Source organism: Lactuca virosa, chromosome 6 (assembly GCF_052849685.1).
Source record: "Lactuca virosa cultivar CGN04683 chromosome 6, Lactuca_virosa_CGN04683_v6, whole genome shotgun sequence".
Lineage (NCBI taxonomy): Eukaryota > Viridiplantae > Streptophyta > Magnoliopsida > Asterales > Asteraceae > Lactuca > Lactuca virosa.
In genome coordinates, this window is record NC_136431.1 from 76,709,290 (window position 1) to 76,734,732 (window position 25,443).

The 25,443-nt window shown below is 34.8% G+C and overlaps 1 protein-coding gene and 1 pseudogene across 1 annotated transcript; one reads left to right on the forward strand and one right to left on the reverse strand.

Moving 5' to 3' along the window:
* Positions 1 to 1,761: 1,761 nt before the first annotated feature.
* Positions 1,762 to 2,649, forward strand: LOC145121666 (uncharacterized). The gene has a single exon (XM_079057381.1). It carries the CDS (start codon positions 1,762 to 1,764, stop codon positions 2,647 to 2,649), a length of 888 nt encoding a protein of 295 aa, XP_078913507.1.
* Positions 2,650 to 6,703: 4,054 nt separating this feature from the next.
* On the reverse strand, positions 6,704 to 25,194 carry LOC145121667 (DNA polymerase epsilon catalytic subunit A-like; annotated as a pseudogene).
* Positions 25,195 to 25,443: the final 249 nt, after the last annotated feature.

Sequence of the window (25,443 nt, forward strand, 5' to 3'; positions counted from 1 at the left end):
ATCTCCCATGCCCGTTACCTGAAGCATCTCGTCATTTGCTAACCGTACCTTTCCAAAATCTCCTTTTTCTAGATTCACCATCGTTTCCCCGTTGTCCATGGCGTGAAACGAAGCCCCTGAATCCATGACCCAAGAGTCTACAGAACTTTCCATACTGAGTATCAATGCATCATCCTCAGACACACTCTCAGCACCGGCAATGTTCAATTCTTTCTTTGGACATTGACTCTTAACATGTCCCACCTCCTGGCAGTTCCAGCACTTCACATTCTTCTTAGTTCTAGATGAACTTTTTCCCTGACTCCCACTGCTTCCACTATTCCTGTTATTCCCTCTACCTCTTCCGACATTTAATAAATCAGAAGAGGAAGATCCACCTTGATTCTTGCGTCTGATATCCTCGCCTAGAACCAAATCTCTAACCCCTTCAAAAGTCATACCACTGGTCCCCACGGAACTCGTAACAACAGTAACTGTTCCGGACCAGCTATCAGGTAGAGAAGCTAGTAGCAGTGATGCTTGAGTCTCGTTATCAAATTTAATTCCCACAGATGATAATCTGGACAGAATTGAATTTAGATTATTAATGTGAACCGTAACTGAGTCTTCCTCATTCATCCTTGTAGTGAACAACTCCTTCATCAAGAACACCTTGTTAGCCGCCGATGGTTCCTCATACATATTTGACAGAGCCTCCATCATACCATGCGCCGTGGTTTCATTCATGATGTTGAAAGCAACGCTCTTCGTCAATGACAATGTAATAACCGCCTTGGCTTTCTTGTCCTTTGAGTTCCACGCATCTTCAAAAGCTTTTTCCATTTTCTCCGGTTTGTCTCCGAGTACCATGTCCAAGTCTTTCTGACATAGCAATGCTTCTAATTGCATTTTCCACCAGCTAAAATCAGAACCGTTGAACTTTTCGATTATAATCTTGTCTTCAGCCATTACGACAAACAAGATACAAATCAGGTACACTCGTGCGTGATAAAAAAAAACGATCGTACCCTCCAAACCTCGCTAACCAGTCTCTGATACCAGTTGTTAGGAACCGGACCGGGTACACGCAGCGGAAACACACTATCACACACATACAAACTCACGAAAATAAAGCAAGAAGAACACAAGGATTTTACGTGGTTCGGATTCGGTGCAAATCCTACGTCCACGGGCTGCAACTAGAGAATTTTATTAAAACTCACAAGATTACAATTGGCTTGACACTCTACACTTGATGTTCTCTCAAGTTTTTGCACACAAAATATGCAAAACATACATGCATATATAGGTATATTTGTGAGTCGCAATATGCACAGGATTGCCGCAAAGATTGACTTTGAAAATTTTGCCATTCACATTAGCCGTCCAACAAATATTAAATAATTGTCCACCGACCATTTGAATATTTAATTCAAACGTTTGCCGACAACAATTGAATAATTCAATTGTTAAATGTAATGTTACATTTATGGCCCTTGAACTCTTAGGAACATGTCAATTTGTTCAAGACTCCATAAATCTTAACAGAAAAGCCTAATTCTCTGCATTTGTATAGGATTTCAGAAGATAGTTGTTGTAGCATGCAATATGACAGCAGTGATCCCACTTTTGTTAGCTATATGTGTATTGTCTTTTTTCCATTGTTGGAAGTGGTTAAAGGCCACCTTTGGCACCTACTTGGGTATTGTGTGGGCACATAAACCTGATGAAATAGGAACAGATGAAGATCTTAGCCGATATGTTTTGTAACTTCAAGACCAAATGGAATTTCCTGAGAGAGCATTGAAAGGCATTTTAAAGTCTGTGAACGACTTGATCAAAAGGGCTGAAAAGCAGCAACCAAAGAATCTTATGAACCTTCTAGCAGAATCTCGAGGTTTTGAAGGAGTTAAACAGCTTGACAACCATCATGTTAAGTCTTTACTTTCAGAAGAATATCTCAGTTGTTGGAGCTTACCATTGGTAACTCTGACAGCCATTGCCATGTCTCTTACTAACATTCAAAGGAACACATTTGATAGCTTGCTGAGTGGTGTGAGTGAAGGTCTTTTGTATGTCACACTTGTGGAAGAAAGCACCAATGCTACTGACGATCATGTAGTTATTCAAAGGGCAGCTAAAACTTTGTGGGTAGAAGTTGAAATCTACCACAAATGGTTAGGAAACAGGCTGCAAAAACCTGCTCCTCAAGCGATTACAACTATAGGGATTCTTCAATGGTTGAGTGATACAGCAAAAAACATTGTCACTGAGGCGGGAAGTACAGATATTGGAGGCCGAAATGATAAATCCAAATTCAGGTCTATTTCTGCAAATTCAATGTATCGTATCACCGAAACGATCATGCTTTCCTATGATGCTAACCTCATTAACCAGCTTAGCCAGGAGGAATTATTTGAGAAATTATCATCAATGATCGCTGACATATTGGCTGCTTGTCTCACCAACCTACCCCATGTCATTGCAATGAAATGCCACACAAGTATCATAGAGAAAAGGGAGGCGAGTGTCCAAGCTGCAGCCCAACTTCTTGGCGAGACTACACAGATAATCAACACCATGCAAGATCGCGAACTTCCAACCTTGAATCCTGACGAATTGGTGTTTATTGACAAGTGGCATGCTTACTTAAAGCTCCCCTTTCCTTAGAAACTATTTTTGTTCTTCAAGTAACCAAGTTAGTTTGATATAAATGTGTAGTAATTACGATTTCTTAAATAGTAGATTATGTCATTGTTTATTTTCTTTCCCCTGTTTGTTTGTTTGTTTGTTTAGGAGGCCTGTGATTTCCCTTGGATACTTATTGATTTGTTTTAATCCCATGTTGAATGATGTATGGAAAGAAAAACAAGACCCCGAACTAAATACATGCAAATAACCTCATCAAACTTTAGATGTCATTGTTTGGGTGCTTGTTTCATCCTATACAATGATTTGACAAGTTTACACATCTTATGATCATTACCTGACATAACAAAACTTTTTAGTTGTTACATATAAACTTATTTGCGATTTCCAATCCCTATAGACAATTTACAAACAATTCATGACAGTCTTAATTCACTACTTACTTCTAAAAGTATGAACGACTGTGGAATTTTGAATAATATTTAAATTATTCAGGGAAGTAAACATACAACATGCAACACAATAATAAATTAATTAACTATGGTATCATACTCATTGAACATAAATAAATCTCTATTATTTAATCACCATAACAAATACGAATTTATTCATTATATAATGTTTCGAGTAATCAACTAACCACTTGAATTAAATAACATCAATCATGTCATGTTATAAACAAGCATATTATGCCTTTCAATGGTCCTTTCTTTGTAAACAGATCAAATGGATATTACTCCAATGATGCTCATTTCACAATTCAAAATTCTTATAACTATCCAAGATGTAGTGGAATTACAACTTTACATGCACTCTTCTGTGATGCCGAGGTTCTAAAGTCACAGAGACGGAGCATTCGATACTACAAAATATTCCACTGTAACTTGTTACTAGAAACAATTCCATGGTTATGAAGTCTCGAATTCAAGGTACACTCATTGAACACTTCTCTTTCATTAAAGTTTTCAACTAACATGTAGATTCTACAAGCATCTCCCATTATGGAAACATTTCCATATTCCCATATGACCATCAACTATGACAAAGAATCATCTTAATCCAAAACGTGTCACTATGGTCTGTCCTAAATAATATCATACTTCTAACTGTCCACAAGCAACCAATCTTTGGTAAAACCTTAAAATGTTCTTGACAGTTGTTTAGCAACTTTATTCGCACAAATTCTAATCCTTTCTCACAATGCTTAAGGAATTTGGAAAAATTAGAATGGGTGAATATTATAGCATATACGATCGATCTTATATCTGAAGCATATGAGACTCGATTCATTATGTCCTACATAAAGATTTGATATTTGTTCTATCTCTTGCCATAATATTTCCATATATGGAATCTAAAATGTTGAAACATGTCAACATGCTATTCATATATGTCTTTGACTAAGTTCTATTAAACTATACAATATAAACCCTTAGATTTGAAATGAAGTATGAGTGTCATCTCCCTTAAGTCCACTATAGAGAAACAGTTCCCGAACTTTGCAATTTGCAAAAACAGAAACATTATTTCCTACGAAAGTATTGTCAACATGCAATACTAGCATAACAATTATGCTTCCACTAGCTTTGACATATCCCCAGAAATCAATACCCTTTGATTTTCTTACAGAAGTGCAGATTTTTGTTACGCGATGCTTCGATAAGTCTCCAACTAGAATTCTTAAGCTTATAAATGTTAGTTGGATAATGTGTGTGTGTATGTCTGTGTGTTTTTAAACCCTTCAAGACTGATAGATATGTATCTTGAAAGTTCAACCAATTCCTTGACATTCTTTACAATTCAAAATATGAAGAGGGATGTCATAATCATATTGTGAAATTGATAATGCAACTAACACAACTAATATCCATATTGATCTTTATCAGATCTTTAAAATCTATCAACGAAAGTATTTCCTCATAACCATATTCATGAATTAGAGCGAAACGTTTTGCTACTTAGATTTGAAGGTGCATACGTTCCTATCCATGTGAATCTATCATTTCCAACCTACAACCAATAAGACAAGGTTTAGGACAAGCCAAACCCAAATTCATTTTTCGTTCATGGACTGAACTTCGTTATTTTTTAAATTTCTTGCCTTCTGGAAGCTCAAGGGCCTACCTTCGCTTCCATGTTGTTAACAGCTCACCCATATTGATCAGCGTACTTTCACTGACCAATGTGCTTTGCTTTTGCAGTTATATGAAGAACATGGAACTCATAAGCATTACCAACTCAATTGGAAGTGCACAAAAATAAGAATATTTCAATTAAACACAACAGGTTATCAACCTCAGGTCGCATGCTAGTGATAACTAAAAGGATCATTGTCGGTTGACTCTTGCAAGATCGAGATCAACATGACTCCCACTGGCTTCTTGACATATGATTTTTCTCTTGAGGAACATTCCTTGACGAGATAAAACAAATATTCAAAAGTTCATGTGGATTCTCGACAAGAAAACACTTCATAGGATTAGACTTAGTTTATCTTTTGTTTCTTGATCAATGAAAAACATCACAACTCCAATTCTGAATGTGCTAGAGTAAGGAAAGCATTCTTAATCCACATTTTATGAGGTGTTATCAACCTTAGTTTGAAATGAGTTTCAAGATATGATTTATAGTTACTACATCATGGATCTAAAACTTGATTTAGGAATGAAACATGACTCATCTACTATCAAACCATTTCCAACAATGTTCGATTCATCTTCTTAGTCATAGAATTGCACTACGATGTTCATGGAGGAGTCAATTGTGATACAATTCCACAGTTACTGAGATGATTATAAAACATTATACTAAAGTATTCTCCTTTCCTTTTAGATTGGAGAATCTTTTATCTTTCTGCCTAACATATTTTTAATTTGTTCTGCTACTCATTGAACCATTTTCAAAAGTATCAGAATTCCACTTAATCTTATAAACAAAATCATATTTACTGAAGCATCAATAAATCATGACGAATAGAGTTATCGTCCCTTGTGGTGGATCTAATGATTCCATATCAACATGTACTAGATCCATTAGTCCTTCACTTGCCTCACATAAACATGTGAACAATGAATTAATCATAATTTTTCAATGAACAATATTCTCATGCGTCATGGAATCCAAATTTTATGACTCCAACTTTCTATCTAATTGAGACTTGGTGATGAAATTTCTTTTCACTTGGTCAATTATGATGGTACCACAAGCATGTTCTAAAAGAATCAATATCCAATATTAATATTGCTATTATTAGAAACATAATCAATACTTTCATTAATGCCATTGCAAGGAAATATAAAAAAGGGAAACAAAACTTCATTTTATTGATAAAAAGACATTTGGAACTTGTCCTTTACAATTCATAAATTGAAAAACTATGTTTTTAGACATCTTCAAAAAGTAACAAAAATCTATTAAATTATCCTAACTCCCTAGTAGTAGCTCCAAATTCTGACCATCGAACCATGTGACAAAAGTTCATCTCTCGCGATAAGATTTAGCTTACTTTACTCAAGCTTCCTTCTTTATTTTCGATCCTAAAATACCATCAAAATGTGATCATCACATCATGTATTAAGAGTCTAAGAATAGGAACTTATGGAGTTAGATAATGGATGTACCTGAAGTAGACTCATACAAATTGACTTTTCCATCTTCAAGATCTTCCAGGTATTTCGGGCGGCTTCGCTTCCAATGTCCCCTCAATTGGCAGTAGAAACAAATAGACTCATTGGGGTCAACATTGGGAACAATCTCAGAATGAGCCTTTCTCTTTACCATATGATCAAATGCTTTTACCTTGGTTGATCCCTTTTGATAGGGAAGAGAAATCTTTTCTAGATCACCAATGTTACCATTGTCTCCATGGAACTCTTGGGATTAGATCATATAAGCATTTCTGCTTCAGTTATGTTCTTAAGCATTTTTGCTTCAGCAACCATCAACATTTGGGTCAGATTAATTAGGGTCAGATCGAGATTCCACATATGAAAGTTCTTAATGAACTGACCATATGACTTTGGAAGCAAAAGAAGAACCAAATCAATGGCTTTCTATTTTGGGAATATGACACCCATTATTTCCAGCGCACACACATATTTCCATCTTGATGTTTACATGCCAATATGGCTTGAGTAGACTCATATATTTCAATTTGAGGAAAACGTGACGTTGGGGGAGTCACTGGAGGAGGATGTGGAAGAGATGAAGAGAGATGATGTCCAGTTCCACCATTTCCTAATGAATGGAAGGCATTTTCACCCTGACTTGAATGTGGAAGACCATCTCTAGAATAACGAGGAAGACCATTTCTATTTTCATAAGACATCTACAAGTGGGAAGAGAGATTTCAAGTTAGTTGATTTTAATCCTTAATTATTAACCCAAATTTAAATTAAGGCTATGATCCATATTTTCATTTTGTAATATGAAGAAGGATACCGTAGTCATATCACAAAACTATTTTAGGTAGGTGAAATCATTTCACCAATTTCAATCACATGAAACTCCTAGATCTTTTGAGATTCATTGAATCTTATCAATGACATGTTTAATATCGGGTTATGCTCTTACCAGTTGTGACTGTGATGTTGAGGATCACAATTAAGATGTGAATAACCATGTAAACCCGCTTAAACACCTCCGATCATTTTAGAATTTCTCTTTGATATGTCAGCTAACCACACATGCTCCATCAAAAATTATGAACACGAGTTGTTTCATCATTTCATTTATATAGTCTCAAATTAGTGTGCCGGTTAACCACACACGCTCCACTAACGACTCATAAAGAAATGATATGTGTTTACATGGATTAACATATAATTTCACATTTTTCCTAAAGTAACTAGAGTGAGATTTTAAAGTAGGTTCTAGTACTTTATATCATTATATTTTTAATGAGACTATGTCCTATTGAACACATTCGGCTAACGACCATCCACCACATAAATGAGCGGTGGGTCAAAAGGACACTCATTCAATGGTCATTTTATTGGTCGTTTCCTTATACCCCTCTTATAGCATGGCTTCGTGAATGAGGCTTACTATTGATTCGGCTGACTTTTCATATACATATAATGTTAAACGTTTTAATATATATATATATATATATATATATATATATATATATATATATATAAGGGTGTATTTAAAAACTTCTTAAAACACAAGGTTTAAATATTAATTATCTAAAATAATCATATAATTAATTAATCAATTTAAACCTATCATGGATTTATAATTATCTTTTAATTAATCTTATAATTAAATTTATTATTAAATTATAAGGATAATTCAATTTAATTAATCTAATAATTAAATAATATCTTTCCAAGATTATCTCCAAATATTTAGGGTTTTACTTTTAATTATCTAATGGATTCAAAATTCATATTTTGGTAGAATTAAAACCAAATAATTACCAAAAATAACCACACAAATCAGACCAGGCAAAAAATCCTGAATTTTGGTTTTGAGCTATAGTCAAGTCGTGACAGACAACTAGTCACGTCGTGAGAAACAGTTTTTCAAAAATTTCAGATTTGTTCAATTCATCTCATGTACAATCAATGTTAGGCACAACAAGACTCTAATACAACTGATGAGTTTTATAGGTTACAAAACTATATGCTTGCGGAATTTCACTTAACACTTAAAGGTACATGCAACTTATAGGATCTATGACATAACACTTTGAATACAAGATACTATGAACAACAAAACTAACATGAACCCTAATGAAACCATAGTATAATTAAAATACAAGAATTAGAGTTACATACCTTTGATTTGATGTAGTAAACAAATAACTCCAATTAATATATTAATCATATAATATATTAACAAACCATTTTCCAGTAATTTACAATTAGTTTATTAATCATATAATAATATAATAAATTATCACTCTCTCCTAAGATCATTTCTAGCTATTTCTGGTTATGAGGGTAACCCAAAAAGGACTTTGCTTTTAATTACAAGAATATACCAATTTAGTTATGAACTTAGAAGCCTTAACCAACAGAAGATCCCATGGGTTACTTTTGGGTTTCATCTTGTCCAAGCTATTCACTGCCGCCTTGTTGTTTATCATTCATCACAACTCTGTCTGGAGTTTGAGATGCAAACTACACCTTTTGGTTAGCACCCTGATCTTTGTTCCTTTCTTGAATTGTATCACCTCCGGTTACCCATGGAAAATTTATCAAATGTTACATCTCTCCTCATGATAAATTTTAGAGTTCTTCCTTCATCTATACACCACAGGCGATAACCTTTTACTCTTATCGCATATCCTATAAATATTCACTTCATTGCCCTTAGCTCAAGCTTAAAATCATTCACATGAGAATACCTAGGGCATCCAAAACCCTATATCAGATTTTAGCAATGTCTGGCTAAAATCCTAGTTTTCAGTTCTGCAAAAGAATAGTACTTTTTCATGTAATCAGTTATCAGATCTGATTTTCATTATGTGCTTCTATCTAGATTTTTTTTTTCAGTTTTGAGCTTAATGAATGTTTGATTTTTAGTTCTTGTTAGTTTGATCACCTAGCTAGGATTTTATCATTCCAGTTAATCAGTTAATAGAATCGGTAATTGTTCTTGTCAACCGGTAATAAGTAATAAGTATCAGATTGGTTCCATGTTTGGGATTTAACTCTGATATAAAATGAAAAATCATATCTTTATGCTTTCGAGCTTGTGATAAGTATTGAGTATTGTTGGGAATTGTACACAGAACTTTAATGCAACTTTTCTGATAGAATGCATCAATCTGATCTGGGCTTATTTTAGGTATTGATGGGAATTTTAGACAATAAATAGTTAGGGTTAATTCAAATAGCTTGTTTTGGTTAACTATTTAGGTAAAAGAGATTATACTAGAGCCTATTAGTTTTTCTCAGTAACAGCTTAGATAGAATACATCTTGAATACCCAGATCTAGGCTAATTGCATGATTAGGAAAGTCGCAACAGAGCTGAAATCATTTTAGTGAGCTTCAGCATTCGAGGTGAGTTTCCTTACCGGGTTTAGCGGGTCGGAGGCACCAATGTCGGCCCATGTTCATGTTATGCTGATAGAGTGTGTAAGTTGTCTTCGTGACTCTTGCATGTGTATGTGTTGGTATGCTTTCCGGATTACGGTCCTATGTTGGGTGGGGCCTGATAGATATCTGTATGCTATGTATCTTTGTGATTATTTGTGTATGCTATTATGTGGTAGTGGTAGAGGTGAAATAGGCCCAGTACCTGGTTGAAGTAGACCGAATGAGAGGCCATCACCCAGATATGCTAGGCAGTATCCGGTTGAAATAGACCGAAGGGGAGGCCAGCACCCAGATATGTTCGGCAGTCTCCAGTTGAAATAGACCGAAGGGGATCCGGGCGGGGCCCGATACCGGACGGGGTACGATGACGGGCGGGCCCCACTATATGTTTATTGTATGGTATGTAGTATTTGGGGAACTCACTAAGCTTTGTGCTTACGGTTTTCAATTTATGTTTCAGGTACTCTAGTTTTCAAATGAAGAGCTCGGGACGATAGCAGCGCGTACACCCGTGGTTTCCGCAAACTGTGATCTTTGGGATTGAACTCTGATAATTGTTTTATTTGAAATTCTTTCCAATGTTTTGAACAAGTTGCAATAGTGTTTTGAATATAATAAAAATGATTTTTTTAACCCTGGTTTTTGGGATGTTTCACCAGCATACACGGCTTAGCCCAAAATCCTCCTAACTTCCGAAGGCCATAACTTCTTTGTTCTAACTCTAATTTCGATGATCCTTATATCCAAAGAAAGGTAACAAGAAGCTCTATAATCCTATCAACTCTACTTTTCCTTGAAACCTTCCGAACTTAAATCCTAAATTCATGAAAGACTCGAACCATCACTTTACTATTATACCATTGGGCTCCAAAGCACAAACCGAACTCTTGGATCACATAATCCACATTACCCACTTCCAAATGGATTTAAACCTCTCTTTACCCAAAGCCCAAAGCCTTATGATACTTTATCTTCGGGTCACAACCCCGAATCATGAAATGACTCGAAACAGGGTGTTATAAAAACCACCATAACTGGTCATCCCCTGCTTTCTATAGTGTAGTGTATGCATATGAAATGAGGGTCAACATTGATTTCTTTATGTTTATATGTTGATTCACTAAATCGGCCTCGTTGCGTCGTATTTTCTCATACGCACATGTTGCGTTCTCATTTAATGATGTCAGTCAATTTAACTTTTATGTGGTGCGTACTCACTATCTTCTTGTTTCACAATGTACTTTCTTCCCAACTTCAGATGACTATAACTTTCTCATACTGACTCCATTTTAGTCGATCTTTTTGCACACATACTCTAAACTTTCATGGATACACTCAAAGGCCAAATTTTAATCGTTTTGATTGTATTAAGTCTCACTTCCATAATCTCAAACATCGGCTATCGACTAGCAGTTAAATTAATATAAATTCAACAAATCTTCTCGAAACTACACAACCCTCCAACATGGTATTTTACCAATATATCTAAGGGTTATTATAATATAACCAACCTTTTTTCAAGATTAACTACATCATGGGTTTGTTCTTACACATTTGCAAAATAGTGTGTTACAATTTCTATTTATGTGCACTATTTTTCATTTCTATGCACTATTTATATTTTAGTGGACGAGTCATATGCTTTAATCTTTATCATAAACAAAAGACCTATAAACTCAAAATAGCTTATAAAAGGTTATATAATAACATAATTTCCACGTATTCATAAATAATCAAAATGACATTTGGTTCACAAACATAATACATACAACTTTTACACTAGCTTCTAAAGCTACTATTTACAAACTTTAACATATTTATTACTTAAAATTTTTATTTGTTATAATTCTGACTTAAATACTAAAAATAAACAAAGTATGTTGCTATTTAGTGCATTAAAGATGTTTTTTTAGTTACTTTTTAATCCAATTATTTTTTATAGAATGCTAATTTAGGAAAAATCAGTAAAACTGTATTTTTTTTTTACTTTGTAGTAACCCAAAGGATGGTACTGGTAAATAATGAAAAAAATGATTGAACTATCACGTTCTAATAAAGAATTGTTTTGCATTATACTTTGAAAGTAGAATGCTATAATCAGACATACTTTGAAAAAGCCATTAAATATAATATTGTACTTTCAAAATAAAATGCTTTAACAAGACAAAAACCTAATTATTCATTAAAATGACCATTAATGGGTTTTTAAGTAATAACGAAATTTCACAATTTAATCAAAACTAAATATTTCTAAATAAATAGTTGATCATAATTTTTAATTCCAACCTGGTCCCTAAGATGTTCAGTGACACATGACTCAAATGATTCAGCAGCTGCAGCTGGGATGGATGGAGTGCATGAGTCATCATCATTTCTTATAGCTGCTCTTTTCATGGCTTCATCTTGTGTAAACTTCCATGGGAGGTGCATGAACTCAGTGACTATTAAAATGAAATGATCCTGTAAAATAAAAAAGAATCTAAATGGTATCAGATGACAGTTATATAAGTTATAGCAAATGGAAGGGGTAAAATTGTAAATTTTGATGCTTCATGTTGACACAGGTTATGTACCTGAGTCTCCTTGGGCAGGTTTTCTGCTATATTCCAGCTGGAGACTAACTCCACCTGGGGATCACCATTTTTTTCATTTAATTTAGCCTGAATTCCACCATAGTTATACTGTCATAAAAAAAGCATCAGAGGCAAACCTTGGTTAAATTAACTATAAACAGATATGAAAATAATAATATGAGATAAAGACATGATAAACAGTCTAAATAAATACGAATTAGAGCAGTGAGTGCCAAAACTGCATGGGCTCAAGCTCAATCCACTCAGATATGTCGCTAAAAACAAGAAACTTAGAAATTAGAGAAGATACAAATTACTCAAAGTCTCAAACCACTTAAACTAAACTTGGAATTTTTTTTTTAGATAATTAGAGATCTGCTTTTAGAGTTTGGAATAAACTATGATAGCAAGACTAACCTTGTTTGTAGAGCTTTGAGTAAACTATCACAGTAAGCTTGGGCTGCAGATAAGTCTGACTTTCCAATGTCAAGTATGTCTGTCTATACTCTATATTATCCTCCATATCTGGATTCATGCTTTGACCATGGTCAACTTTTTCCTTGGAAGAAGTTGTTTTACCATTAGTTTCATAAGAACGAACAATAGGTCTAGGGGTATAACGGGCAGATTTTCCTTTGCTTCTGAAATCTTCAAAATCCACAACTTCCTGTTCTTGAAGTACATGTTCTTTTCCATTTTCATCATTTACTTGTTTAAAAGGTAATTTTGTTTGCCTCATTTTGTCATCTCTCTCAGAAATCTTCTTGTGCAACCATACAGGATGAGCTACTCTTGGAACAGGATTTGAAACCTGAAATATATTATTATATTCCACTGTGAATAGAAAACTATAAAAGTATTTCGCTATTGGTCTCTATTTGTAGAGAATAAAAATCTAGAAAAAGGGATCATAAAAAACATTGCACCTTCTGCAATGCTGCAGGAATTGTAATGATTTTTTGAATAGCAAATCTGAGACGTTTTTTGTAATATTCCCAGCCAATAATGGATCGAATGCCAATATCTGATGAGATCTTGCACCATTTTTTCACATACAACTTCATAATTTCTGCAAACAAACATGTAATACTTGCTTGTAACTTTGTATCTTTTACAATTTTTCAGGTTTTAAGAATAAATGTCTAGAGGTTCACCTGGATCAGCTTCAAATATTGCAACAGGAACTGCTCGTTCACTCACGTCTTTCCCCTGTTTAATATTATATCAGTAGTAGATTTTTAAAGCAATATAATAATAAGAAAAGAAAATCAACTTTACACATGCTAAAACCTCTAAACATTATTTATGAAATAAACTTTACAAAAGATCAACTTAACACATGCTAAAAGCCTTTGAAACATAGGCTAATTGGTGAGAATAGCAACATACTTTTTCCTTTTTTATAGGAATAGGCAATGTACTTTATTTTTTACCAATAACAGCAACATACTTATATTTGTTTTGCTGATACTAGCAATATGTTAGCCATAACAGCAACATAATATTTTAACCATGAATACACAAATGAAGATACTTAAAGGTAAGTTTTTGAAAAAGAAATTACACAATTACCCTTGGTTCACATGCAACGACATATTGACAAACAAGTCCTTTGTCTTTAACCATGGTATCACCAAGAAAATCAGCCAAACGTTTTGCTGTGGTTACAGCACATGATTTCTGCACTCCATAGTCTGCTAAAGACTTGCTCATTGTGCTTGATTCTGATATGTAATCAAGCAATTCACTATCTGCAATATCATTGCCTTGATTCTGAAAAATATTTACTAATCAGTCACAATATCCAAAAAAACATGTTCTTGTTTTCTTTTTTTGGTTAACAAACAAAAAAAGAAAGAGATAACAAAACTGTAGTAGAAAATTTAATACAAAAGAGATTAAGGAAACACCAAAAATGGAAAAAATGAAGTTTGGTTTACAATTTACATACATCAAGAAGATCAAGCCAACAATTTGCAACAGAAGCAACTACTGAATAACATTCCTCTAAAGTTGACCCATGAAGAAATTTGTCAAATAGCTCAGCCTGAAAAGAGATGTACATCAACATCAACACGTATGAGAAAAATGCACAAAAGTAAATGGTCAAAGATAACTGAAAAAAGAAAATTAAGTCAAACAGGTTTATTAGAGAAGGAGAGTGTACTTGGAAAACTTTAATGAGCTTTAGTTCACCCCTTCTCTTTATCTCAAAACCTTTAAGCTCAGCAAGGGTACCATCGTCATTAAAAACAGCATACCTTTTTTTAATCAATTTATTCTCTTCTTTAGAAGCAGGAAGAATCATTGCCTACATTCACAATAAATATCATGATTAATAATTAATAATTGTCAAAATATGAGGTCACTTTTAGGATTTAACTAATTACCTTATATGGTCCATCCACTTCAAATTCAATTGAACATTCACTGTGTGTTGTGTATGTTCTGTTGATAGGATCTTTGAGAGTCTGATGAAAAAAAAAATAAGATGTTTGTAGTTTGTAGAATATATATTTCTAACTTCTAATAAGCTATATAAAATATAAAAAGAGGATTTATATTTTATCTAACCTGGTATTGGTCATTTGTGTTGTTTCTTGCCACATCAACATTGAGCATAACACATGGATATGAGATTGTAAACTTCTTCTTTGAGTCTCTGTGATCAAATTTTCATAAAAGGGCATAACTGTCAACATCAAATCATGATGATCATTTTCCAAATGAATAACTAGGCAGGAAAAAGAGGGTACCTAAATTTGAAGGTAAAGTTTTCCGGAAATGACCCTGGCAAAACACACCATATACCATCTGTGTCTAATTCTAGAGGCTTCCCAATTTTTTCAACAAGTTTATTGGCCTTTTTGATTATTTTTGCTCCAGTATATGTAACAACTCCAGCCATTTCCATTGAATACCATCTTGCACCTCTGTAACAATTTCATTTTATTTTTACATTAAATGATAAAAAATACAAAGATAGAAGACTATTCAGATACAAAATCCAGAAAGTAAAAGATCAAAAAACATACTTGCGCATGACATATCCATAGAAGGAATTCAGAATACATTTATGCGCCAGCTGTAGTGAATCATAAAGAACCACCATATCTTGTGCTTCCTGAATCTTAATAGGATTTCCATTAGCTTTTGCTTCTGACAACTTCCCTTTCCATTATTTATTAAGTCCTTTGTATTCATATCTTCTATCACGAAAACTATAAAGCACAAAAATAACATGTCATAAAAACAAATACAGACAATTATATTATCAGTCTAATTTGCAAAATTGGTTAAATGCTTGCCTTCTGACAGTATCAACATAAAATGCATTTTCACGCATGCAAATCCCTGCTTCTCTAGTTTCAGTAGTTGGCTTCTCAAGCACTCGTTTATACGCCTGTAACATCACAATATGTTATTATAAATGCTAACATGTCATGTCACATAAAATTTAAAGTTTATAACATAAAAAATTATATACCTTTTGACAGTATTTCTTTAAACGTTCTTTCAGCTTCAGTTGTTGGTCCACTTTAGACAAATCAAGGAATGATTTTGATTTGAATCCATCAACAGCAACAACCTCAGATTCAATTTGCCTCTTCAAATGATAGTAATCACTAATACCCAAATTTTAAAATCAATAAATAGCTGTTGGTAAATTATGTTACAATAGAGGGGTAAATCCGTAAATATGGTACCTTCTCTTTGCTGTGTATGTCTCCCAACGCCATTTCCATTCAAGTTTCCTAAGACAAGTTTTCCCAGGGCGATTGAAATCACATGCAGTGCACACTTCCTCTGTAACTATTGATGGTGGCTGACATGGCACGTTGTTATTATTTAAAAAAAAAAATGAAGTAGTTGCTAGTATGGGTAAGAAAATTATCTGTTTTTTTAATTTCTAAAAAAATGGTTAACATGCAATATACCTGAAGTCTGTTTGTTAATATAATGTTGGGATACATTGCAGCAACATCTAGATGATAAATAAGGGGGCATTCTTCTCGAATAGGTTCATCTCTTAATGATATAAGCTGCACAAATAAATAATTACAATGAATGTCCCATAGAGACTTTGATTGACCAATAAAATACAAAAGAAATTGTCAATTAACTATTAACATTACCTTTTCTGTAATAGTATCCTTTACTTCATCGTAATTTGAGACTGTTTCAATGTCCATTTTACCCTCCACTTTAATAGCATACTGAAGATCCCGATCAAGGTTTTCGATAAGTTGCTGTGAAAAAAGATATATAATTTAAACTTTTAGTTATCACCCCAAGTGATGAATAATTGTAAAAGTAAAAATTCCATAAATGAGTTGTGAATTACAGTGAAAGCAGATGGATCAAGTTTGAAAGAAGTTGGAAGGTCAGATCTGAAGACACCAGTTTCCAAACACTCCACATGGCCACCAATGTATGTCTCACTCTCTAAAAGGCGCCCATTGTGGAACTTTTCTGCTTCAGATTGGTGCTTGTTTGGACATACAACATTTGCCACGTATGCCTGCATGTACATTAAGTCCAAAACTATGTATAAAAAGAACATGTTCTTTGATGTATAGAGCTCATATAAGGTGATATTTACCCTTATATATAATATGTCCAAACCACATACCTCAACCATGAGGAGCATTTCACAAAGGGTCCCACTTCCTTTACGCAAGACTTCATCAGGAGGCATTGGTATTATAGTTGCAAGAGAGAAAATGAAGGGATGAACATAAGTCATATACAAGTAGTATGTTGACACAGCATCAGAAACTGAGTATGAAGCCATCATCTGAAATAAACCAAGTTTTTATTTTTCTGAAAATGGAACATATAAGAATTGTTCTAGAAAACTTAAAATTTTAAATCTCCATAGAAAACAAAATAGCAGTTGTAAAAAAGTATACCTGGGGTTTTTCCTTTGCAAAACGAACCATATCTTCAGGATTTACCTCCAATGGATCATAGCCCAATTTGGCTTTAGTGACAGCCTGATATCATAGTAGATGATAAATTCAGTTGTAAATTTGAAAAATATTTGGATATTGAAATGAATTATAATAATGATAATAATAATTACCTTCAAACCATGGCTTCCTTGAGGTAGATAACTATCACGTTTGACCCATGCAAAACAATCCAGATGACATGCAAATTTAGCACGACATTCACCTTGCACTGTGTCACATTGAAACCCTAGCTCCTTCACCCCAAAAAAAATTGAGCAAAAAATAATAATAAATCCAAAGTTAGGTAAATTTCCTTGATTGTTTCCATTGATAAAACAGGATATATAAACATGAGATCCCCATAATTTTGAGATGGATATACATAAGATATTCAGCAATGATTGAATACAAATACAATGCTAAAATAGAATATACTAATAAAAACAATTACTATTCTAGTATACTGGAAATTGGCACTCAATTATATAACTTCAAAATTTAATGTTGACTTACATCCTTCATTATCAAACCATGATGAGCTGCCCTTCTTTCCATGAATGGCCAATCAAATATGTCACCATTGTATGTGACATAAATACCAGGTTTCACCTCTTTCATATGAGCAAACCATAATTTGATAAGTTCTTCCTGTAAAAAGTTATTGAAATGTTGAATCAAAGCATGCATATTAGATACCATATAAATAAAATTTGAAGGGATATTAAGAAATCACACCTCATTCTTCAAATTTGTCACTTTAAAGTATCCTTCAAATTCAGCTTTTGGAGTATATTCCAAATCCTCTACATCTTCACCAACACACTGAAAATAATTGCAAAAGAAACCAATTAAGACCAACTTAAACTAAGTCAAATTGCAATTATCATACTTATTTGAATTTAAAGATAATGATGCATTTATTGTATCTACCTCTCTATTAATAATAAGATATCCTCGCCCATTAACCATGTATGAGATCATCATAACTAAATCATACTCAGCATCTGGAAACTTTAATGGAAGCTTTGTGGTCTCTATGTCAAATGCACAAACATGAACTTCAGCACGTTGAAGAAGATCATGCCTCCTTTCTAACTTAACTCCATCACTCGACACACTAACATCATACCACAATCCGCATCTTACATCTGAAAAATTATGATTGGAGTAAAATAAAGTGAGAGATGTACATTATAATAAATGATATGATATACAAGAACTTTATTAAAAAAAAAAACAAATTATCACCTTTATCAATGGCAAAACGGACATGGTAAGGAACATCATACTCCCGTAGATCGGAAATACAATATACAAAATCTTGGATTTGCTCTTTTCTGTGAAGTCAAGAACAGAAATCAGGTTAAACGTTTTGAAATTGCTACAAGCTCCTTTCTAAAGAAGTACTTATAAAAACTTTCAAGATTCAATCAGGAAATGCATACTGTTTGCCTGCTATTATGGACTCATATGCCTCTGAAGCATTAGACTTTTTTTGATTTCTTTCAACCACGTGCATCAGGTCACGCTTTACATCCATCAATTGTTGTACAGTGTCAAATGATATCTTTAAGTAAGTTTTCCTCAATCCAGAAAGATGGTTTTTCTGTAAGTAGCATTGAAGAGTCATTGGTATAGCTTTTGCAATATGATTATAGTTTGACATGTTAAACCTGATCATTTGTAAAGCATAATATAATGGCTTACAAGATCAAGGTCCTCTTTCTCCACTATTTGTATGGAAAAGTTGCCTCCAAAATTAGCAAGTGGCAAATAGTTTAGGGGTTATTTCAGTAACTTATTATTTACTATTCATAGTTTGACTATGAATAGTAATATATATGGTAATTGAATATTGATGGACGGCATATATATTGATATGTCAAAAATGGCGGCTCCATTTGAATTGAATTCTTTGACTACGCAACAGTCGGCCAAATAATTGTTTTGCTAAACAATTGTTTATTATTGTCAATGGACGGCAAATTTGGACGGTAAAAAAGTTGTCAAACATTACGGCAATTTGGTGTTAATTGGAAGAAACTTTACGGCTACTCTCCCTATAAATATCTGTGTTGCAGCAGAACAATAGCGTAGAACACAACCAAAAATCATTGAAGTATATATAGAAAAGCATTACATATATATATACTGATACACCACCGTATATTTTAGCTCTCCCATTCTATTTGTAATCTCTTTCATAATCCCTGTAAACACTGCAAATTATAGTGAATTGTTTCTCGGCTTCCTCCGCCCGTGGTTTTTTCCCGATTTGGGTTTCCACGTAAATTCCTGTGTCTCTATTCTATTTATTTTATTCGTATTACGTTGTGATTATTACGCTTTGATAATTTTTGATCCCATTCCGCATTGAGCTAATATTATTTAAGTCAATTTGGATCCGTCGTATTTTACAACAATTGGTATCAGAGCATCCGGGTTGTGATATTAGCTCGTTGGGATCATTTTATCAAGTAATTAATCATGTCTTCGGTAAAATACGATATTCCACTACTGGATCGTAACACCCGATTTCCGTTGTGGCAAGTAAAGATGAGACACATTCTCATTCAGATGGATTTACACAAGGCGCTCTTGGGTTTCAATAAGATGCCCGATACATGGACCGAAGAAGAAAAGGAGATGAAAGATCTGAAGGCTTTATCCCAAATTCGTTTGCACTTGTCAAACGATGTTTTGCAAGATGTTCTAAAAGAAACGTCAGCGGCTTCTTTATGGCTAAAGTTGGAACAACTGTTGATGACCAAAAGCTTACCAAACAAGTTGCATTTGAAGCAACGATTGTTCAATCTCAAGATGATTGAAGGAGGCTCTTTAACTGAACATATATCCACATTTAAAGAGTTAGTAAATAACTTAGAGAATATGGATGTTCAGTATGAAGATGAAGATTTGGCTCTATTCTTACTATCGTCGTTGCCAGAATCCTATAGCCATTTTCGTGATACTATTATCTATAGCCGTGACACTCTAGTTTTAGATGAAGTCTATACAGCTTTGGATTCCAAAGAGAAGATGAAGCATATTACTGGTGGTGGTTCAAGTGATGCTAAAGCCGAAGGTTTGAATGCCAGAGGAAGAACAACAGAGAGAAGTAGAACTTCTCAATCTTCCAACAGAACCAGATCCAAGTCAAAAGGCAAACGAAAGTTTTGCAACTATTGTCACAAGAAGGGACACGTGCTTGAAGAATGCTTCAAGTTGAAGAACAAAGAAAAAGAGAAGACGGCAGCAAATGGTAAACAAGCTAGCACTTCGGGTGAAGCCGATCTAGCTGAGGTCGAAGGTATTGGAGAACTTTTGACAGTTTATTCAGATAAACTGGATTCCACTGGTGATTGGATACTCGACTCTGGTTGTACTTTTCATATGTGTCACAACAAAAGTTGGTTTACACATTTGAAAAGGTTAACCAGGGCTATGTGTTGATGGGTAACAATACTACATGTCCAGTTCTTGGACATGGTACAGTCAGGATCCGTATGTTTGACGGAGTTATTCGAACCATGGGGGATGTTAGATATGTTCCTGACCTCAGAAGAAACTTGTTATCTCTCAGTTCCTTTGACAAAAAGGGATACGAGTTTGCTGGTAAAGGTGGAGTTCTCAGGGTATTCAAAGACGGTTCCGACAAACTGAGAGCCGAACGAAAAACCTCAGATCTTTACTTTCTTGACGGGCAAACAATTTCGAGTGATGCTGCTGTTGTTTCAAAGTCTCTTTCTGATCCAGATCAGTCCCGTCTTTGGCACCTTCGACTCGGCCATATGAGTTTTCAAGGCATGTCAGAATTGAGTCGAAGAGGTTTACTTGGTCAACAAAAGATTGTTGATTTGGATTTCTGTGAAGACTGTGTATATGGCAAGGCAAAACGAGTAAGGTTTGCAAGTGGTATCCATACAACGAAAGGACCACTTGATTATGTTCACTCGGATTTGTGGGGACCGGCTCGAGTTGCTTCAAAAGGTGGAGCTATTTATATGCTCACTATTATTGATGATTTCTCCAGGAAGGTGTGGTCTTTCTTCTTAAAACATAAAGGAGACGTTTTCTCTACCTTCAGAAATTGGAAAGTTCAGGTTGAAAAGCAATCAGGTCTGGTGGTAAAGTATCTTCGTACGGATAATGGACTTGAGTTTTGCTCAGAAGAGTTTAATGTCTATTGTCAAAAGGAAGGCATTACTCGACATCGCACAGTAGTCCATTCACCTCAACAAAATGGTGTAGCTGAAAGAATGAATCGCACCATTATGGAGAAGGTCCGGTGTATGCTTTCTAATTCCAAATTGCCAAAGTCTTTTTGGGCGGAGGCTGCTTCGACTGCTTGCTATGTTATCAACCGATCACCGTCACGAGCAATCGAGAAGAAAACTCCGTTTGAATTATGGTCCGGTAAACCTGCAAATTATTCAGATTTAAAACCATTCGGATGTCCAGCATATGATGGGAAGCTAGAACCAAGAGCAATCAAATGCGTTTTTCTTGGGTACAATCAAGGTGTAAAGGGTTACAAGTTATGGAGCTTTGATTTGAAGAAAATTATCATCTCAAGAGATGTTACTTTTGATGAGTCTGCTATATTTCAACCAGTTGCTGACTCTTCTAAAAGAACAGATGCATCAGATGTATCATCCGAAGCAAATAAAGAGAATGCTCAAATGGAGGTGGAGCTTCCTACTTCACCTACCACTAATCAGAGTACAAATCAGCATCAAGATTCTTCTTCGTCGGATGAGCATGTTGTTGGTGAAGATTCAACACCTTCACAACACAAGCTACTACTCCAAGCATTGCAAGAGATAGACCGAGAAGACATATTATTCCTCCGAAGAGGTATGCTGAATCTGATTTGGTTGCCTATGCTTTTATTGTTGCTGATAATATTGAGTCTGCAACGGAGCCTGCAAATTATGACGAGGCTATCAAATCTGAAGACTCAAATGATTGGATGCTCGCTATGCAAAATGAGATGAAATCCTTGCAGCGAAACAGTACTTGGAATTTAGTTCCTATTCCGAAAGGGAAGAGACCAGTTAAATGCAAGTGGGTCTACAAGCTCAAGGAACCTGTCAACCCAAATGATAAACCAAGATACAAAGCTCGGTTAGTAGCTAAAGGCTACAGTCAGATTCCTGGTATTGATTACACTGACATTTATTCCCCAGTTGTCAAACATACTTCCATTCGTGTATTGTTGGGGTTGGTTGCTTCTAATGATTTTGAGTTAGAACAACTTGATGTCACTACAACTTTCCTAAATGGTGAGCTTGAGGAAGAGATTTTTTTGCAACAACCTGAAGGTTTTGTAGTTCCTGGAAAGGAGAACTACGTATGCAAATTGAACAAAACTCTTTATGGCCTCAAGCAGTCTCCTAGACAATGGTACAAGAGGTTCGATTCTTTCATGACCAGTCACAAATTCAGCAGGTGCACCTATGATAGCTGCGTTTGTTTTAAGAAAGGTGACAATGGTTCAAAGATCTACTTACTCTTGTACGTGGATGACATGTTGATTGCAGCGAAAGATATGAAGGAGATTCAGAAGTTAAAAGACCAGTTGAAAGCTGAATTTGAAATGAAGGACTTAGGAGCTGCCAAAAAGATTTTAGGTATGGAAATTATTCGTGACAGGAAGTCTAGGATCTTGCATCTTTCTCAGAAAAGTTATATTGAGAAAGTCCTAAGACGCTTCAGTATGCACGAAGCAAAGTCTGTCAACACACCTTTTGCAGCTCATTTCAAGCTATCATCCGCTTTGAGTCCTACTAATGAGACTGATATGGCTTACATGACACGTGTTCCATACTCTAGTGCTGTTGGATCTTTGATGTATGCTATGATCTGCACGCGCCCTGATTTGGCTTATGCTGTTAGCATGGTTAGTAGATACATGGCGAACCCGGGGAAAGAACACTGGAAAGCAGTATTGTGGATTTTTCGTTATTTACGCGGTACGTCTTCTATGTGTTTACGTTTTGGTAAATCTAACACTGGGGTGTTCGGATATGTTGATTCAGATTATGGCAAAGATTTGGATAAACGAAGATCAATTACAGGGTATGTGCTTACTCTAAATGGTTGTGATGTTAGTTGGAAAGCCCAGTTACAGTCTACAGTTGCCCTGTCTTCTACCGAGGCAGAGTACATGGCGATTACAGAAGCAGTTAAGGAAGATATCTGGTTGAAGGGGTTATTTGGAGAACTCGATGATAGAATAAAGGTGACCACAGTTTTCTGTGACAACCAGAGTGCTATCTTCTTGAGTAAAGATCAAATGTTTCATGACCGAACAAAGCATATTGATATTCGTTATCATTTTGTGCGGGATATCATTGAAAAAGGTGATTGTGTTGTGGACAAGATTCATACAGATTATAATCCCGCTGATATGTTCACTAAAAGTCTTCCTATAGCCAAGTTCAAATTATGTTTGGACATGGTGGGTGTTTCTGATCGCAGTTGAGCCTGAAGGCTCGTAGGTGGAGGAAGTATTATTTATTTTTCGGAAACAATTTTTTCTCTATATAAAATTGCAGGTTCTTATGGACGTTTTAGAGTTTGATGAGCTATAGGTTTTGACTAATCGTAAAGCATGACTTGCTTAATTTTGATGTCAAGGTGGAGATTGTGGAAAAGTTGCCTCCAAAATTAGCAAGTGGCAAATAGTTCAGGGGTTATTTCAGTAACTTATCATTTACTATTCATAGTTTGACTATGAATAGTAATATATATGGTAATTGAATATTGATGGACGGCATATATATTGATATGTCAAAAATGGCGGCTCCATTTGAATTGAATTCTTTGACTACGCAACAGTCGGCCAAATAATTGTTTTGCTAAACAATTGTTTATTATTGTCAATGGACGGCAAATTTGGACGGTAAGAAAGTTGTCAAACATTACGGCAATTTGGTGTTAATTGGAAGAAACTTTACGGCTACTCTCCCTATAAATATCTGTGTTGCAGCAGAACAATAGCGTAGAACACAACCAAAAATCATTGAAGTATATATAGAAAAGCATTACATATATATATATATATATATATATATATATATATATATATATATATATATATACTGATACACCACCGTATATTTTAGCTCTCCCACTCTATTTGTAATCTCTTTCATAATCCCTGTAAACACTGCAAATTATAGTGAATTGTTTCTCGGCTTCCTCCGCCCGTGGTTTTTTCCCGATTTGGGTTTCCACGTAAATTCCTGTGTCTCTATTCTATTTATTTTATTCGTATTACGTTGTGATTATTACGCTTTGATAATTTTTGATCCCATTCCGCATTGAGCTAATATTATTTAAGTCAATTTGGATCCGTCGTATTTTACAACAATTTGGATATCAGCAATTTTCCCTTCATATCTTCTTCTTAAATATGCATCAACATCCCTTTCCATCTTATCCTATAAGTTTAGAATAATCAAATGAAATGGTTTAACAACATGGTTGGCTTAGTGATCTACTAGAATCATTTCCATATAGGCATACCTTCGTAGCAGCATAAAAATAAGGTCTGAACTTGTATTTGGCTTTAAAAGTCGAACCATCCTGTTATCAAAATCAAGTGGAGATTAGATATCACTTCGATGTGACGAGGGTTAAAATCAATTATAGAAAAAACACCTGGCAAACTAAATAAAGATCGACACAGCTATACACTTTGTGAGTGTATTGGTCCTCCCACGATGACTACAGAAAAATGAAATCGAGTCAATGAGTTCCAACCATGCTTCGATTCGAAAACAGGTTTCATGGAAACAGAACTGTATGAACTTACGGAAGCAAATGTGAGTAGCCAGCCGAGGCGTTTTTCTCCTTCAGTGAATAGATCAAAGCCGAGCTTGGTCTCAAGCTTTTCTTCGCCTGAGAGAATAACTTTCTGTTTCTTGGAAATCCTTGTGTCTTTGCTATCTACTCTTCTTCTTCGGTTATCGCCGATCATTTTTGGAAAAGTGTAACAGAGATCCGGATTGATGAAGCAGGGGATAGATGACAGGAACCCTTGGTAAATGGGGGATTTGGGGCGGGTGTTAGAAAATCCCGGGAGAATCGGAGAAGGGTCATACCGGATACGTATGTTTTCCCGCTATTTTGTCGAATATGAAATTGCATTTTTTTAATTTAAACTTCTAGCGTGTTATATACTTTTTAGATAAATTACACAAATAGTCCATGTGATGTACAAAAATTT